At 32.5% G+C, this 19,314-nt stretch overlaps 1 protein-coding gene across 2 annotated transcripts; it reads right to left on the bottom strand.

Moving 5' to 3' along the window:
- Nucleotides 1–683: 683 nt before the first annotated feature.
- Nucleotides 684–17,223, bottom strand: LOC110092591 (transcription factor GTE1). Of its 2 annotated transcripts, none has more exons than XM_020817214.2 (9): nucleotides 17,066–17,223; nucleotides 16,772–16,988; nucleotides 16,450–16,695; nucleotides 12,421–12,498; nucleotides 8,907–9,131; nucleotides 8,623–8,721; nucleotides 7,213–7,271; nucleotides 2,168–2,318; nucleotides 684–1,093 (listed from the first exon to the last, which is right to left on the bottom strand). In XM_020817214.2, exons 2-9 carry the CDS (start codon nucleotides 16,976–16,978, stop codon nucleotides 929–931), a joined length of 1,230 nt encoding a protein of 409 aa, XP_020672873.1. In that variant the 5' UTR covers nucleotides 16,979–16,988; nucleotides 17,066–17,223; the 3' UTR covers nucleotides 684–928. The 2 variants fall into 2 exon arrangements, with proteins under 2 accessions (XP_020672873.1, XP_020672877.1); XM_020817218.2 differs by having other exon boundaries at nucleotides 16,772–16,985; nucleotides 17,066–17,208.
- Nucleotides 17,224–19,314: the final 2,091 nt, after the last annotated feature.

A 19,314-nucleotide genomic window follows, 5' to 3' on the forward strand; every position in this document is an offset into this window, starting at 1 on the left:
CATATCCTCTTAAATTGGAGAGATTATTATGTGCGGACGGTTCGCACAAGTATTGAGTACCTAGCTAGATACTGCTGGGTATCTAAGACATTTTTAACCTCAGAAGTAATCATAAAAATTTACTTATAATGCTTTAGAATGAAGACCTTCCCTAAACTTTGCTTTAATAAATAATAATAATAATAATAACCACAATCAATATGTGATTGTTAACAAACCTCCATATTTTTCAATTACAAATTAAAAAGCTTTTAACCAACATATCAAGATAAGGTGCATAAATATATAATTCTCCAAATCACAAGCAATAAGCCATCTTCTTGTGACCATAAGTCTTGTTCTTAAAAAATTATGAGCCCTACCCCATAAAACACACCAACAAAAACAAAAACCCTAACTCCCTAGATAAATGAGGAAAAATCGGCACTCATAAATTAAAAAAAAAACACTCACGAACTCTTCTATCAGGTTGGATCGACTACCTCTTCTGACTAAATAGATCAGGGAACATGACAGCCCGGGACGACGGAACCATGGGATCTTGATCGGGCTCATCTTCATAGCTGATCAAATCCTTAGATATATATATATTATATATATTAAAAATTAAGCTCAAATAAAATAGAAATATACATTAATATTTGTAAATAAATAGCTTAAAATGAAACTGTTGATGAAACCAGTACAAGACAAAGAGATGATAAAAACTTGTTGCTATCTACAACTTCTAATATTCTTCAACTATGATTAGGAGCGGTGTATGAAAATCTACAAGAGCCCATTGTGTATCAGTCCGCATATAAGTATACCAGTGAGCTGCTGTAATATAGTACAGTAGCCAAATCTACTGATGCTCACAAGCCAAAGTAGATAATAAAGATTATGCACGATAAATCACAAAATTTCTAGAATATTTATCAGATTTGCATCAGGAAGAACCAAGCTTTTTGCTTCGTTTCCTGGCAGTTTTGGCCAGAGCATCACAGAATTCCTTGCGTTTTAAGTTGCCATTATCCTTGTTTGCAGAAATTTTGGTTTGATGCTCCAACGCTTCCTTCACAAAGAATTTCAGCCTCCAAAGGGTGGTTTCGCTCTGTTAAAGAAAGAAAAACTTTCATCGGCTCAGAGAACTAAAATAAAGGAAATGGATTTCTGAAAGAGTTTACAGAACATGAAAGGACAAATAGATAGAAAATATGATAAGAATTTAGAATGAAATAAACAACAACAACATTAAGCCTTTGTCACACTACATGGGGTTGGCTACATGAATCTTTTTTTCTCCGTTGTGTCCTATTAAAAGTCAAATTCTCGTTTAAATCTAATAAAGAAAGATCATTTCTAATATTTTCTAATCAAGTCTTTTTAGGTCTACCTTTACCTTTCTTAACATAAGTCAAATCTAATACCTCTACCTTCCTAACCGGGTCATTGAAAGGCTGCCGTTTTATGTGACCAAACCATCTAAGGCGACTCTCTCTAATCTTATCTTCCAATGGCGCTACTCCAACCTTTTCACGTATAAGCTCATTTTGTATCATCTCTAAGGGGGAAGCCACTCATCCACATGAGCATCCTCATCTCTGCAACACTTAACTCAGTATTATGTTTCTTTTTTAATGGCCAACATTCAACACCATAAAGCATTGCAGGTCTCACCACCATCTTATAGAATTATCCCTTAAGTTTGAGAGAGACTTTTCTATCACACAACAAACCTGATGCATTCCTTCACTTCAACTATCCAACTTGAACTGCTGATAATATCCCCATCTATTTCACTGAACAATAGAATTGGAAAAACAAGGTTTTCCAATACAAAACCTAAAAACCATTGTGTGCACAAATACAGATTTTGTTAGATTTTTTATGCACTTATTAGAGTGCAGGCTTGCACAGGCATACCACAGAGTACACCAATCCACGAAGAAATAAATATTCAACAGTACAGACGAATAGGCTACAAAGGCAGCATCAGAAGGGCCATTAGATTATACTTTGGCTTACTAGTTGGTCGAGCTTCGTACCTACTCTGAACAGTAGCTTTTTTGACACATCAAGTTGAGCAAATTTATGATTCATAAAGTAATGAAGTTGCACCATATGACATCAGGGAATTTTAAGAAAAAAATGCATATGAGTAAAAGAAGCTTTTAAAGAGAATAACCTGGGCATCCATATCAAATTCAACAACTTCTCCTGCAGTTTGAAAATCTGGATTGCTTTGAGCGATGATCTCGAGCGCCTTATTTAGATCTTCAATGGATAGAGTGCTCAGTCCTGCGCCAAGTTTTCTTTTCTCTTCTGTGGACCATTTCCTAATCAGGAAAAGGGTTGGAAACTTATAAATTTTTATGAATAAGTACTCGTGAAAATAATACATAGATGCAACACAACGGAAGTATAGATAAAGATATTATTAAGACAACACCAACACGTAAATTTCAAGAAGAGAGAACTAAAGTTCAAGGCGGTTCAAGATATGGGACGATTTTCAACTGCAAGTCAGGTTAACTTAAATGAAGAAACTTAGATTTTCCGGAGATAATTAAAAACCAAAACCTTCGCACGTGCTTCAGATATCATAAGTTCATAACAAAAGTGCATTGAACAACTGTAATATTTGGAAGGCCCAAAACCTTCACACGTGTTTCAGATATCATAACAAGCGTGCACTGAACTGTATTAATATTTGGAAGGCCCAAAGTTACAAAAATCATAAACAAAGCATACCATGCAACTCAAATGGTACAAAAACCTTGGATGCAATAAATGCACGGTTAGAAAAACATAAAAATGCATGAAATCATGTAGACATTCAAGTTAATAATGCTAAGGAAGATTGGTCATAGCACATTCATACACAGGAATAAATTTGCGAGTATGCAGCCTCACACACATATGGGATATTTCACTAATGCAATAGAAACTATGAAATCCTAACCACTGAACATGCAAAATCTTTAGCATTACAGGCATACAGCCCAAAACCCTAGTTATTATCACCCAAGTCAAGTGGTGTTAGAGATGTAGTAAATATTCAACATCCATTGCATAAATGTTGGTAAGCTCTACGAGAAAAGGGAATAGAGTTTAACAAACTTATCAAATTTGCAATTCAAAACTTTAAAACTCACAGGTCCTCACTTTCCTCAAGCAAGCCCATTCTTCTTCGATTGAGATAAACTGGCTGCTTACTTTCACCCTTAACCAACATTCTTGTCAAGCTACGCAAGTATATTTTCCATTGATGATAAGGAACAAGAAGAACTCTTCTAAGTCAAGGCCAAACTGAAGATGCTGGAGGCATCCACCCTAAATGAGAAAAACCTCCACTCAAAAAAAGTGAATGAGTATAGATTTCAATAGCACTATACCCCAAGCACTTTATTCTCAACTAGATTCAAAAAAGGTGGAGATGAAAATAACCACACAATTCACCTTCAAGTTTGTCATCATGAACCTGTACATGTATGAAATCATTTGAGATGTGGTGCCTTCAGACTTTTACTAGATGATCCTTGGAAGATTGTTTTTCTTTGGGGCTAGGATTTCACACATGGGATATCTACTGATGCCATAGAAACTAAGAATGCTACCACTACCCAACATGCAAAATCTTTAGCATTACATGCATACAACCCAAATCCTTAGTGATTATCACCCAAGCCTGGCATTGTTAAAGATGCTCTGAATATCCATTGCATAAATGTTGCTAAATTCTATAAGAAAAAAGGCATAGAGTTCAACAAATTTGTCAAATTTGCCATTCAAAACTTTAAAACCCAAAGGTGCTCACTTTCTTTACTTCCCTCCAGCAAGCCCTTTTTTCTTCGATCGAGATGAACTCACTGCTCGCATCCTTAGCCAACATCCTCGACAAGATATGCAAGCATATTTTCCATTGATAGGAAGGATAAAGAAGAACTCTTCTAAATTGTAACTCAACTCCCAAGTGAAGATGCTGGTGGCATCCACCATAACGAGAAGAACATCAATTCAAAAAAGATGGTTTAGTTGAGCATTCGATAACAGCATACCCCAAGCACTATGTTCTCAAAACTAGATTCAAAAGAAGGTGGCGATGAAAATAACAACACAATTCACCTTTAAAATTGTCATCATGAACTTGTACTTGGATGAAATCACTAGAGATGTGATGCATTTGGACTTCTACTAGATGATCCTTCGAAGATTGTATCTTTGGGACTAGAATGTTGTCCTTATAAACGGCAGCAATGATATCCTTCTCGTTAAGGGAAAAATGTTATAGTTGGAAAGGCAATTAATATTTCTCCATTGGACCTTAACTCTGTAGTGCATGTCAAGAGAATGGTGACTCACTGCCAGTGCTTCACATCATTGATGCTATATGACAATACAACCAAAGTCAACTTCAACCTTTTCACAAGGTTAAAGTAGATAATCATATAACTATGATGGAATTTGGCACTCTACCAGAATAAAGTCTTGGGGTATGCCTAGGGCGTGCCTTTGAATAAAAGTGAAGCAAAAATGTCTCAAGATAGTTTGCAGTGGCATTTGATTAGTACAGTTTATGCCCCATATGTTGGGGCATCATCTCAATCATATGAGTCATTCTTTTGGCACCCAATTAAGCAAGGCTTATGCCCCCTGATATAAGTTGACCTAAATTAATTTTGAAGCTATTAAATAATTATATCTCATTCATTATAACACAAACTTCCTATTTAATTAAAAAATTAAATTAACAAACCATTTACTCTAAACATATACCAATTAGAGAATATAACTTCGAGGATATAAAGCTTAAAGAATGATGACTTGACAGGTGTATTTTAATTGTGTTGTTTCATTTTGGCATCAGATTTGGTTTACTTTATATATTTATGTCAATTAAAATTTAAAGTTTGAATGTGAATCATATCATTATGGACTAGAATTTGTTTTTACTTTTTCTTATCTTTCAATCATGTTCTTACTTATGAAATATCAAAAATATTAAATTTAATGGGGCTTTTGCAAGGGTAATATTTGACACAACCCAAAAACCCGATTTGAAAATTTCAGAGTTAGGGTCAACCAGTTTGGGAAACAGGTTGGGGTTCAAGTTCATGATCTTGACTCGTTTGTAAAACCGAGTCGGGTTTGGGTTGACCCGAAAACCCGAAACCAAACCGGGTTTGACCCAAAAATCTCGTTGAATATGTCACGACCCGGCCCGATAAGCTCGCATAGGCAAGGCGGGAACGGAGGTTGGACGATAGACTAAAATAGCTAATTAGTGAGAGGACGAAGCAGCGCGGCTTCTTGCGTGATTTTGGCATGAGTAAATAGTGAGGGAGTAAGGAGGAAGTTATGAGGGCTTAAGGGCTTAAGTGGGGGAATTTTAGATTTTTTCTTTTTAAAGAATTTTCTTTTCTTTTCTTTTAAACCTCTCTCCCTCTTTAAATTATTATTTTTTAATTATATGACATAATTTTTTTTAATCGTGCATCAAGTTAGTTGCCACGTCGTCGTCATTCGCACATGTCGTCACCTCGATTTGCGCGCTCGAAATTCAAATTTTCGTCGATCGTTGACCCCAATCAATATAGGTGTCGATCTTAGTTGTTTCCATTGCTCCAGACGCATCGACGCTATCTGCTTCGCGAACGGAGGCCATTTTGGAGATTTTGGTTTCCGATCGACACACATCGGGTGAGTTATGCGGGTGTCATGCTCTTTTACTTTCAAATTTCAACTTGCATTGTATTGAGGTCAACAAAGAGTTAACATGATGCTGAAGGGGTGGATTGTTCAAGGTAAAAGTAAGAGAATAGGCTACAAATAGAAGGCAACAGAGCTTGATGTCGGAAAGAATGCCAAATTACATATGGTAATAAAATTTTTTTGAGAATGTGCTATTCCTAATCAACCAACAACAAAGCTTTGGGGCAGTCTTGCTTGTAGTAGTGTATGAACTAGAAAAATTTTCATCTCTTTGTGCAAAATCGGATAACAAGAGGTTAACGCAGGTTTTTTCATCTCGTCTATAGTGTTTACATTTTAAGAATAAGAGAAGCTATTTTCTACAAGCATAATCAAAGATAGATTAAGAAAACATAAGAAAAACTTAATCCACGTATGCGTAAGCCATATCATATTGATCAAATTGAACGAAAAAATGACAACACAAAATTAATTAATAACAAAAATTATGATGTCTCTATTATATGATAGGTCCAAAACCCGAAGTACTAAAATTTAATCATTTCGAAGTTATATTGATTATCATTAATTACATACTCACCATAATAATATATCATCTGCATTCAAGGGTTATGCATTTGGTTAGTTTGATTCTGATTGGCTTCCAGATTAGCCAAACCAATCAGTTTTTGGCTCTAAAATTTAGAAAATCGAACCAGCCAATGGTTTGATTTTTTTTATTTTAATCAAACAATGCACACCACTAGGCATTCTTTTATACTAATCCTAACTACATTATTTTTTTTCTTTATTGTCTTAATTGTTATCTACTTAGACTATAAATTCTCCTATTTAGATTGTCATAGAAAATAGCATGCCACAAAATAGAATTTTTTTAAGATCCAAAATAAGCACTAACTAAATGAAAAATATACATTTTAATGTCAATACTCTATGCAATAATGAGGTCATAGAAAATTTCTTTGAATACTCCACAACTATTTCAATACCCATCATAGCCCAATCATACTTACAGTAAACACCACTAACATACCTCGCAGACATCCTTTATTAACAATGCCATTAGATTACTTTTATGGTGCTCAAGTATATGTCTTTTTGAAGATCAATAATACATTACAACATTATTGCAAACGATGTCCATAATACATTAATTCGATCCATTAGAAATAATAAATAGCTTCAGGTTCTTTTGATTGGATATATGAACATCCTTACTCAATTCGGAGAAATATTGGTCCTCATATAAATAAATTGAGTTTAGCCAGCTTGATGTTCATAGCTGGCTTTAGATTCAAATAGTCCTTGCTTGTTCGCGTTTCCTTGGCTGAGAATATGGGATCAGTTCGCAGAAATTATTAGGATCTTTCAGGATCATCAATACAAGAATCAACTAATATATCATTGTCTTCTTACAAACATTCAACACCAATCAAAGCACTTCATCATCAAGATTTGCAAAAGTGTAAAATGGAGATCGAACAGATTCTAAACTTAAAATTAATTTCTTTGCCATACCTGGATTTGTTAACCACCCTTTCTCTAAGTTCGTCCAGCCGTGAATTGAGTTCATTAAGCTGAAAAGAAGCAGGAGAAAATAAATATTAAGAGAATTCACAAGTTCCATGCAATGCATCAAACTAAGTAGAGCATTCACATCCAGAGGTGAAAAGGTGAATTATTTTCTAAATAAAATAACTTAATTAGGTTAAACTGTGGAACATGTGGTTTTATGAGTCCTCAAAGCTACTCCAACTTTCTCGCCAAACATAAGGATATTTAAACAGCTGAGATCAGGTAGATCAAATTGAACCCACAATTACTAGCAGCACATTAATTCGTTCTTACTAATAGTATGATAACCCTAAATATATTGAACCTGAGGCATTGTTGCCAAAACTATAGACATTTGAACTGCCAAAATCAATAGTCTATGAGAATGAATTGAACTAGCTGGCATGGATGTGATATAACCTGCATTAGTCAACCAAAGGAAAGAAATTTTAACTTGAAACATTTTCAAGGATGTCAGTTCTAATGCCTTAAAGGTCTTAAGAAGGCGGTGAGAAGAAAAAGGCAAGTAGTTTGAAAAGTCAAATTTCAAAATAAGATGGAGTAAAAGCTCAAAATAGTCCCTCGACTATTGAAAGATGTCCAATTTAACCTCAGAGTTTTACATTGCTCCAATTTAGTCTCTCAACTTTTAAAAATTGAGCTAATTTAATCAAAAAGCCTAAAATAAGAGTTAAACTCCAAAATTAAATATGAAGGATGTTTTAGAAACTACAAGTAGATATGAGATTACATTGTTTATATTGCTCAATTTTATCATTTAATAAACTATAATACACATTTAACCTACTACATAATAAGAGTAAATAAATAATGCAAAAAAATTATTTTTTTAAAGCAAAATCTAACATGAAAAAAATTGTATTATACAAGGGAAGCCATCATTTTTTTTATTATATTTAAATGATAAAAAATTATAATTTTTATCTTGTTAGATTTTGTTTTAAGAAAATATTTTTTTTTTCACTATTTATTCACTCTTATTATGTAGTAGATTAAATATGTATTATAATAAAATCATAGAATTGAGCAATATAATTTTATATTCACTTGTAGTACCTAAAATAACCTTAATATTTAACTTTAGAATTAACTTTAACTCTTATTTTAGGCTTTAGAACTAAATTGACTCAATTTTTAATTATTGGCTCTGGGACTAAATTGAACATTTATCAATAATCGACATGTTATTTTGAGCTTTTACTCACATAAGATGACAGTTTTAAAACGTGGACGGATTACAAACAAAAATTTAGTATCATTAGGTGATATGATTGGTGAAACATTTCACACGGAGTTTTCATAATTAAAAAGAATTAATGAAGCAAGTAAATGACTCACAATCAGTATACTTACTTCATTCTCTACATCAGAAGCCATCTTTGCCATAGAAACTTCATGAACAATCTGCATATTGGCTAGGGCCTGTGATTCCTCCTCCTTCAGTCTCTTTTCCTAATCAGGCATGCAAAACAAGAGATCGTGGCAATGATTAGAAGCAGCAGTTGGAGCAAGTGGAATTTGAACTCATGTTTTAAAGGGGTTCTCTTGGAGGCAAACAATGAGAAGCTTGAAACCTAGTTCATGGATCCTTTCTAGGTGGAGAAGCATAGAAATCACTGTAGAAACTTCGAATTTACCTCTTCAACAACTTTTGGCCATAAGAGCAACCACTTCTCTTCAAGTTTAGCTAACAATGTCTTTGCCATTACATGGATATCATTTCTCTCATCGTTGTATGTCATGGCATTTGTGAAAACTAATCTTGCATCAGCATATATATCAGAAACACTTCTATAGCCAGTGTCATCCTTGCCTTCCATCTGATTTCGAATTGTGCTAAGATCCATGGGCTTTTTAATAATCTAAGACAAAAAAATATGGAAGATCACTTTTTCGGGAAAAGACAATAGTAATTGATGTAAGTTGTACTAGGGTCAAGGGTTTTAATACAAATCAAATATCCAATTTGGTAACATGCTAAACTAATTGATATACAAACTCCCTTTTTATATATTTTTCTCATTATAAACGGGAACACTCTAAGAAAATAAATTCAAGAAATATCATGCAAATTTCATAGGTAAGCGAACTGTCAAACACAAACTTTTATTTTTTGTAATAATAAGTAATAAAAAATCAATGAAATTCAATCACAAGTGACAAGATTTTGACCTCCTAATAGAAATTATCAAAAAAATTCAGTCGGTGAAGATTTCATGCATGCAAAAGAAGCTAAAAAATGTAACAAATCAGTATAAAACAAAACGCACCTATAAAACCAGTCAAAATAGTGAAAAAAAATAGATAAGAGAATAGGAGGAAAAGATAAAAAGGGAAAAGATAAACCCAATTGGTAAGATTTGTGCTTGAAAAAGTAGATCATCTTTCTTGAAATATTTCAAATTTAATACTTGATCAAGCATTAGAATCTAGGAGTACAAGAAGAAAAGTCTCTCCAACCAAAATAGATCTTATTCATGCCCTATATGTTAAATGCCTTGAAACATATTTTTGCAGGCACTCATCGAGAAGGAACTTTGGATATATGAAAGAGTCAACACCACTGATCAATCTAACTTCAAAAACTTTCTTGCAAAACGCAATAGATCACATCATTACCCAACCCAATTCCAAGCCTGACGTTAATCTGCTTAGTGGATAACACTAATTTTATGTTTCTTATGTATTTCATAATTGATAAATATGAGTTTTATTTGAATTTGTAATTAAGAATGTAAGTAAAGAGGGAATTTTGGTACATTCTATGGCCTATTGTAGGATTAAAGCACGTTGAATGTCAAAATCCAAAATATTGCTGTTGAACAAGTCTCCTATCCCATTGATTTCCCTTGGTCAACACATAATCCAAGATATAACAACTGAAAAAGCCTCCCCTCTTGTTTTCCAATGGTCAATCCTCCCTTCCCTTCCCTCTCTCTCTCAAGAAGAACCTTTCTTCAAACTATTACTAAATCAGCAACAAAAACAAGAAGCAAGGATCATTCCATTATCATATCATACAATCAACAACAAAAACAATGGGATTATTCCAATGCCATTGACATTACCACATATATATAATAGTCTAGTGAAGCAAAACAAAAAGATTTAGCCAGAGGAAAATGGGTGCAATTCAAGATTGACTTTATATTAACAATCCAAAAGAATAAGAGAATCAGGGAAATTCTATATTGAAAATTGAATAGCATCCTCAATCGAAGATAACCCCGTAATCATCTATACATAGGTCTCAACCCATGCAAAATCGAAAGGGTCCAAAGACTTGATTATGGGTACTCAAATGTAGCTAGGATTCTAATTTTTTAAGTATAATATAATTAAGCTTATGTTAGACCTGCAAAATTGGCCAATAAGTTTGGATCATAACAATTAAATTTTATTTAAGAGCTTAGCAATTAATCATGTCATTTTGGCTTAATCAAATGATTATGCTAAAATTGAGTGCACTGGATAAGTTAATGCTTAGCCCAATAATCAAATAAATGAGTAGAGTCTAGTCTCAACAACTAATGCAAAGCAAATTATTTGATTGATTTCATTAGGTTTTAAAGAATCAGTTTGGTTTTAACCAAGCCATATAGGTTGTTAATTGTTTAAACCGAAGGCATAACTAATTTGATACATCCTGGGAGTCTCATCGAGTAATCCTATCACTGAATTAAGCAATCAGGGCTTGGTTTAGTCAAATAGGTATTTAGCTTTGATTAGATGGATTAGGTTTGAGTTTATCTATTTTGGGTCAAACTAATCTTTCTTATTAAAATTTATGAGTGCCACTTCAATTCAATTGAGACCCTTACCTGGCTTAAGTTAATATTCAAGTTTGATCAAAAAGGGCTTGAAGATGGTAGAGCAAGTTGAATCTAATAGGGTGCATTATACGAGCCCTTATTGATACTATCATTTTGATGCTCTTAGTGAGCCTTGAAATAATAGCAAGTTAAGCCAAAGGTGAACTTCATTTATTGAGCAATATCTTCAGCAAGACTAATTGAGCTCAATCAAACCATCAAGGTAAATTATACTGGATTACGGGCTCATTCAATCTCCTAAAGCTTGATGAAATTGATCTTAACAAGAATTAGTTAGATCAAGTCAATAGGATCTAAATTTGGGTTGATTGAAAAGCAATTAAATAATCAGGAGTGTTTCAAATCAATTGTGACACATAGTCAACTAAGACCTATGTTGTGTCCACTATGCCTTGGAGTTGATTTGATCAACTCATAAGTCAACTAGGCTACTCAAGTAGGAACCATCTTTTGGCCTAATATTGTGATATGTATGATGCATTGCCTCATATTATTAAAGAACAACAAAGATGAGCCAAGGCCAAAATAAGTTCATAAAAGTGACAAACTAGCCTAACTTATATCAAAATAACACTCAAACCATGATGATAATTTACGTAAACTTTTGGGTAATGCACGGGCCATAATAAAACTACTTTGGGGGTCTAGTGGGTGGCCCAAAGAAAGAATGGAGGGAAACCATTCATAGCCCTTCTCAAACATGTCTCCAAGGAATAGTTGAACAACCAAATCATGAATGGAAACATACTAGATGATCCAATGACTTCATAACCAAATGTACAATTGGAATCTTTATGGTCAGAGATCAAATTTGTATACAAATTACAACTACATGAGCATGAAACTTTTTGGTAAAACTGAAATTTCAGACAGATTGCTGGTAATATCTCTGTTGATCATACAAACATAAAGGACGTCTAATGTCAGGGGCTGCTCATTGAGCTCATTCTGGCCACATGGAATGGGCCAAAGGGGTGAGAGATGGACATAGATTACAGCTAGGCAATAGGAAAGTGTCAAACAAAGAGATAAGAATACCGAGCACAAAGCCACTAAGTAACCTGGCCAAACTAAATGTTAGAAAGATAAAAAAATAAGCTTCAATAATCAATACCAAATGGTGGCAATATTTTCTTTAGAAACCTTTTTTAAGATTTTTAGATAATCGGCAGAATTTACTCAATAGCAAACAGAGCAACAGTTTTATCTTCGAAATTTACACAATTCAAATTCCCTCCATCTCCACTCATAAGTCGCAAAGGCTGGCATTAAGAATGAAACCAAAATTATGACGTGACAAACAGATCAGAAACAATACCTCATAGTAATCATGGAGACCAAGCCCTTTGACATCTACCGGTTCCATAAAAGGCCAAGCCCATTTATGTTGCGAGATCTGTTTAAAACATTAAATACATAAATGACAGTAAGTACCATAGCACGTTCAGTTCAATAAGCAAATGGGATAATTTGAACACAACTTTAGAAGATGAAGTGAATCATGTTGATGAAAATCTTTATTGACACAACATTTTATTTCTTGATTTTTTAATTATAGTTTCAAAATACTAGCAGTTGTAGAAGATTAAACAAGAGTGTAAAATTGGAAAACGAATAATGATGATGTGCAAGTGGTTAAGGGCACCTGTTTAGCTCAAAATATCACATGCAAATTTAATTTTATTACAATATGATCAAATTTAATTTATCAAATTTAATGATAATTTGACTCTTAATAAAACAAAATGGAGAAAAGGATTCATGTAATCATTCCCATGTAGTAGGATAAAGGCTTGTTATTGTTGTTGTACAATATGATCAACAGCGTTACAATTTCTGGCTTCCATATCATCAACACCATTATCCTTAACCAAACTACTTGGGGTCTATATTTGCCAATGCAACTCCATTGCTTCTTATTGAATATACAATAAGTGTTAACTACATCATATGCAAGTCTTTTCATTTTTTTTTTATTTTTTTTTCATATTAACATTAGTATATCATTTTTCTTTCTATTCCACAATTTTCTGTCTTCCTAGGTTATTATGCATATCAAATTGCACAACATACAAACTCAAACCATCAAAGTCTATCTTCCACTATCTTAATAGCAAAAGATGTTACTACCACTTCCTCAATATATAATTATTTCTCAATCCTTCATAATTTGCCGTAAAACCATTCTGTAGCTATACATGGAATATACTAATACCTATGGTAGCACTTGATGTCAAAACATTTTGATAAGCTAAACCATATTAAAGATACTACCTATCAGCCTCTAATTTTTTGAAATGAATTTTTTATCAATAACTTTGTTCAGAAAAAAATTCCTGAAAGTGCAGGTTTTTAATTAAAGGATTATGTGCAAATCATAAAATATAATTGTGTATATAATCCTTGGAAATATAACCAGCCTTCATAAGTTCGCCATTAGGAGAATTAAGTTTAACAGCAATTCACTTTAAACAGCAGCAAATTCACTCAACAAACATCTCTCTCTTGGAAGAATAGAATTGCTAAGAAATCGAGAAATCTCATCATAGCCTAATAATATTAAGCATGCATAGAAGGCATCCTACAATTGCTCAAAATTTCTAGGATCGGATAGTAAATGTTCTAAGCTTATTGCTAGGAAAATTATGATTACAGTAATCTTATAAATGAATTAACATATGGACCTAATGTGCGCCATTATCAACCTTATCTCATATTCCGAACCAATAAAGGTCGCTTAATAATTCCTCATTTTCCATTAGCTCATACTAAGCGATGACAGAGATGTTAAACTTATTCTTTGCCAATTGTTTGAATAATTTCTATCCATGTTACGTTAGATCTACCTCCCTAATCCCCCTCCTTTCCAATATTCCGAAACTTTTTTTTTTCTATTTGTTTAATAAGTGCATTTTCTATACTTCATTGTTGAAGTCTAAACCACTAAAGTTTATTTTCAACTTTCTTATCTTCAATAAATTTCACTCCAACCATTCCTCCCATAAATTATTCCTTGGAATATCATTCCTAATTTTACCCCACATCTATCTTAATATTTCATATGCATGCTCAACTAAGCTATCATTCTTTTTTCTTAACTACCTAACACTAGGATCCATAAAACATCGCCAGTTTAAGTATAGTTGTATACTCTTATTACCAAATATTTCTACAACACTTTTCTATTTTAACCACTCAACCTTAATTCTATAAGTTATATCCTAATGGACATCTTTGGGACTAAGCTCATAAGAACAACAACAATAACAACAAACCTTTATCCCAGTAAGTGGGGTCGGCTACATAAATCATTTTTCTCGATTGCGTAGTGTTTAGAGTAAAATTATCATCTAAATCTAATAAAGAAAGGTCATTTCTAATATTTTCTAACCAAGTCATTTTAGATCTACCTCTACCTTTCTTAACAAAGTCAAATCTAATACATCTACTTTCCTAACTAGGCCATCAGAAGGCCTACGTTTTATGTGATCAAACCATCTAAGGTAACTCTCTCTAATCTTATCTTCCACTAGAGAAACTCCAACCTTTTCATGTATATGCTCATTTTGTATCATCTATCTAAGAGTAAAGCCACTCATCCACCTGAGCATCCTCATCTCTGCAATACTTCACTTAACAAATAAATGTCCTAAGCTAAGTTTTTATTTAATTTTATCATTTGAAAGTTAATTTGTAACTCATAATTTTCAATAATTGGGATGTGCCTATGATGTTGGCCTTGAAAAAGATATTCGTTCTCTATTTCCAGGTGCTATGCTAGTTTAAATGTTTTGGTGAAAGATTAGACTAGGTTGGTTCATTGTTGATCTCAAAATTTTAATTATGCAGTTCATTGTTTGGATTTCCTTGACATGTATTTCAGTACATTGTTCCTACGACAGAACAAATATGGTGTTCTTGTTTCAGCCATCCATTCCTATGGCAACAAATTTTGGGGATGGTTAATTTTGGGTACTGGTTTCCTAGTTTGCACCCAGACAAATCAAACTTTTATATATTTATTAATTGTTGATCTGCGAATCATAATTTTTATGTGATCTATATTCATTACATCATTATGAAAGTCATAATCATTTTGCATCATGAATTTATCTATATCCCTCTTCTTTATAATAAATCCAAGATAATTAAACTTATTACATTTAGGTATCCCTTTATCTTAAAAACATTTTGACTTGTACTATTAAAATCACATATCAATACTCGATCTTTATTCTTTAATAATATCTTCCCAATTGCTATTTATTGTTACTTAAATCAAATGCCTCATAGGCAAGAGTTATCGCATCTACAAAAAACATACACTAAGGCACCTCATGAACGTCATCTTTAAAATATCAAAAAAGATACAAAATATATGCTCAATATTGATCCTTGGGGTATTACTAACATCATCAAAAACAAAAATTGATGTATTCAATAGGCAGATGCATCTACAAGTAACTAGATTTATAATAAACATGCATGAACATGAGAAAATGCATAGAAAAGAATAAGATCACATTATTTGATTGTGGAGGCCCTAAGATATAATTACAATCTTAATCAAATACTAAACTATAAAAAAACAATACATAAAATTTAGTTTTATATTGTATTTTAATAAATCAAGCATATGGGGATAGTTAACATAATATGATAATGATGTCAAAAATCCTTACGATAGCATCTACATATCAAAGTCATTAACTTATTCCAAAACAACCTAAACATGCATATAAAATTTCATTCAATACACCTTAATGTATAAAGATAAAAAAAACATCACATTATTCTATTTGTCTCAATAAAAACTATGAATGTGCATGATCGATAACTAAATAGTTGTATAATAAAATATTATATTCCTATCTAGTCTGACTTGAAAAGAATAAGATGATTCCCATTTTGGAAGGTAAAAGATAAAATATTTTGGAAATTAAATTTACACGAAAGTGGCTTTTTTCTACCAAGAGGATCAGGGCCTGACCCTAAAAATATATCTAAATAATGTATTTGTGACATAAAAACATATCAAGGATATCCATAGCTATGCAACAAATTATCCTATAAGTCCATCCTGCTTGCAATCAGCACCATCTAAAAGAACAAACTTCAAAAAAATAAAGGAGTCGTTTAAATACATTACATATCCAGCACTGTAAACATACTATAGATGATCACTTGCATCAAATAAAAGGCACAGCAACGACCCACGATGGGAACTATTTTAGTTCATAAGAACTCGAGAAAATACATAGAAAAATCTGGACACCAAAGCATTCTGGCTACACAAGCATTTCAAAAGTCCATAAACTTCGCTAACATGAAAGCCAGGTATGCGCACCTGACGCAAAATAGTACCAAACTGTCGCATGAGTTCTTGCATTCTCTTGGAGCACACCCCTTGTGGCCTTGGCACATCTACGGGCTTCTTTGTGCCACTGTTATTACCACCACTGTTAGTATTGTTGTTACTGTTGCTGTTCGCGCCATGCTTCTCCTTATCCTTCAGATCCGAAGTCCCTTTGCCCTCGTTATGCCTTTTCCTGGTGGCATAAAACTCAGAAACCTCGTTCAATTTTCGCTCCAACTGCAACAAGCTACCAACCTCCGCTAAGTTTAACTCCAAAAAAAAAAAAAAAACTTGAACATGCAAGTATCCATACCTCATCGACCTGCGATGTGAGTTCATCCACACCGCGCTTAAATCTTAGTTCATCCGTTAGTTCGGTGTTCTCTTTTTCGTGATTCCTTTTCTCCACTGCACTGCTGCAGATGGGATCCTCGCGGCTAACATTTATGGGCGGCTGCTGCGTGACAGGAGAAGCAAGCGGTTCCGCCGCTTCACTCTTAGGAACCGATAATGTCGCCATTCAGCACCTACTGCAAATCCCAAAGGGACTAAAAAGAGAACAAATTTACCTTGATCAGATTCAGATAGAGATAAAGCAAAATATTACCCTAGGGTTTCTGGTTTCCAGAGTACGGGAAGGCGGTTGCTCAGCGACGAAGGATTGCGAAAGCATCCGCCAGGCGCCAGAACCCCAACAACGGTTTATTGGTATTTTCTCGGTGAGTAATGCATGACAACAAACCATAGCCGAAAAAAACGTGTTGATTAGTTATGTCCTTTATGGGATAAATTATTATTTAGCTTTAGTTGGGACTCTAATAAAATTATAAGATTTAAATTGAAGAGATAGATATTTCAAATAGATTTATTATTTTATTTTTCTCTTGCGAGCCCGACAAACTCGACCCAATTCGGAGGTGGAAATTTTGAATTTGCGACAGATCAAAAGTTGCATAGTAGAATCACTTTTCATCTTCGACATTAGAGTCGGTTCATTGTTCACTTTTCATCTTCATCATTACAGACGATTCACTATTCATTAACATTTAGGCGCTCTGTTAACTCGTTAAGTTATCATCTTCCAATAAGATTAATTTGTCATTCTCGTTTCGTTCATCTTCATAGAGATATATATATTTTTTTTTTTGGCATTTCTCTCAAAATAAGTTTTAGGATTTATGTTTATAATTTTTAGAGTTTGGAGTTTACTTATCATTTTTTTATGTTGTCGTGGCTCACCTTGTTTAACAAATAGAAGCACAGTCATCGCACTATTAAAAAAAGTGAAAAGGACAATCAGTTTGGCGTACACGATTGGATGCTCACGATACTGTAAATCGGTGAATATAAACATTTATGTAAAATTTTATACATGAGATTATACAATGTATATTGATTGTGTATTGAGTGTGTATCAACTGTATATCGACTTTGTATTTCATTTTGTAGATTAGGTTGCACATATTTCATATATTGTTTAAGAGTTTTTTTTTTAATTTTTGTGATTCTTTTTTTAACTTGTATTAATTGTGTATTGACTTTGTATTAACAGTGTATTAACTGGGTATTGACTTTATATTGATTGTGTATCGACTATGTATCAATTATATATCGACTTTATATTCCATTTTCTAAATTAGGTTGCATAGATGTCAAATGTCTATGAGCTATTTTTATTTATTTTGTGACTCTTTTTTGAATTTGTATTAACTATGTATTGAATTGGCATTAATTGTGTATTGATTATATATTGACCTTGTATCGACTGTGTATCATTTGTATTACATTTTCTAAATTAAGTTGTACATATTTCAAATGTCTGACAGTTATTTTTGTTCATTTTGTGAATTTTTTTTTAATTTAGTATTAATTGTGTATTGATTGTGTATTTACTTTGTATTCTATTTTTTAAATTATGTGGCATAGATTTTAAATCTCTATGAGTTATTTTTGTTCATTTTTTCTCTTTTTTGCATTTGTATTAACTATGTATCAATGATGTATTTACTTAGTATTAATTATGTATTAACTATGTATTCATTATGTATCGATTTTGTATTTCATTTTTTAAATTAGGTTGCAACTATTTTAAATAGTTATGGGTTATTTTTGTTCATTTTGTGACTCTTCTTTGAACTTGTATTAATTGTGTGTTGACTTGGTACATTAACCGTATATTAAATGTGTATTGACTATATATCGATTTATATTTCATTTTCTAAATTAAGTTGCACATATTTCAAATGTTGAGAGTTATTTTTGTTCATTTTATGAATCTTTTTTAACTCAGTATTAATTGTGTATTAGTTATGTATTAATTATATATTGACTGTGTATCGACTATGCAACAATTTTATATTCCATTTTATAAATTTGGTTGTACATATTTTAAAGGTCTATAAGTTATTTTTATTTATTGTATCTCTTTTTTAACTTGCATTAAATGTGTATTCTTATTATTAATTGTGTATCAACTGTGTATTCACTATGCATTAACTGTGTATCGATTGTGTATCAATTATATATCGATTATTTATCAACTTTAAATTTCATTTTCTAAATTAGGTTGCACATATTTCAAATGTATATAAGTTATTTTTATTCATTTTGTAACTCTTTTTTGAACTTGTATTAACTGTGTATTGACTGTATATTGGCAGTGTATCGACTTTCTATCGATTGTGTATTGATTTTGTATTATATTTTCTAAATTAGATTGCATATATTTCAAATATTTATGAGTTATTTTATTTTTTTCATTTTTTGACTCTTTTTTTGAACTTGTATTAAATGTGTATTGACTTGGTATTAATTATGTATTAACAATATATTCATTATATGTTAATTGTATATCAA

The sequence above is a fragment of the Dendrobium catenatum genome, unplaced genomic scaffold, assembly GCF_001605985.2.
Source record: "Dendrobium catenatum unplaced genomic scaffold, ASM160598v2 fragScaff_scaffold_325, whole genome shotgun sequence".
NCBI lineage: Eukaryota > Viridiplantae > Streptophyta > Magnoliopsida > Asparagales > Orchidaceae > Dendrobium > Dendrobium catenatum.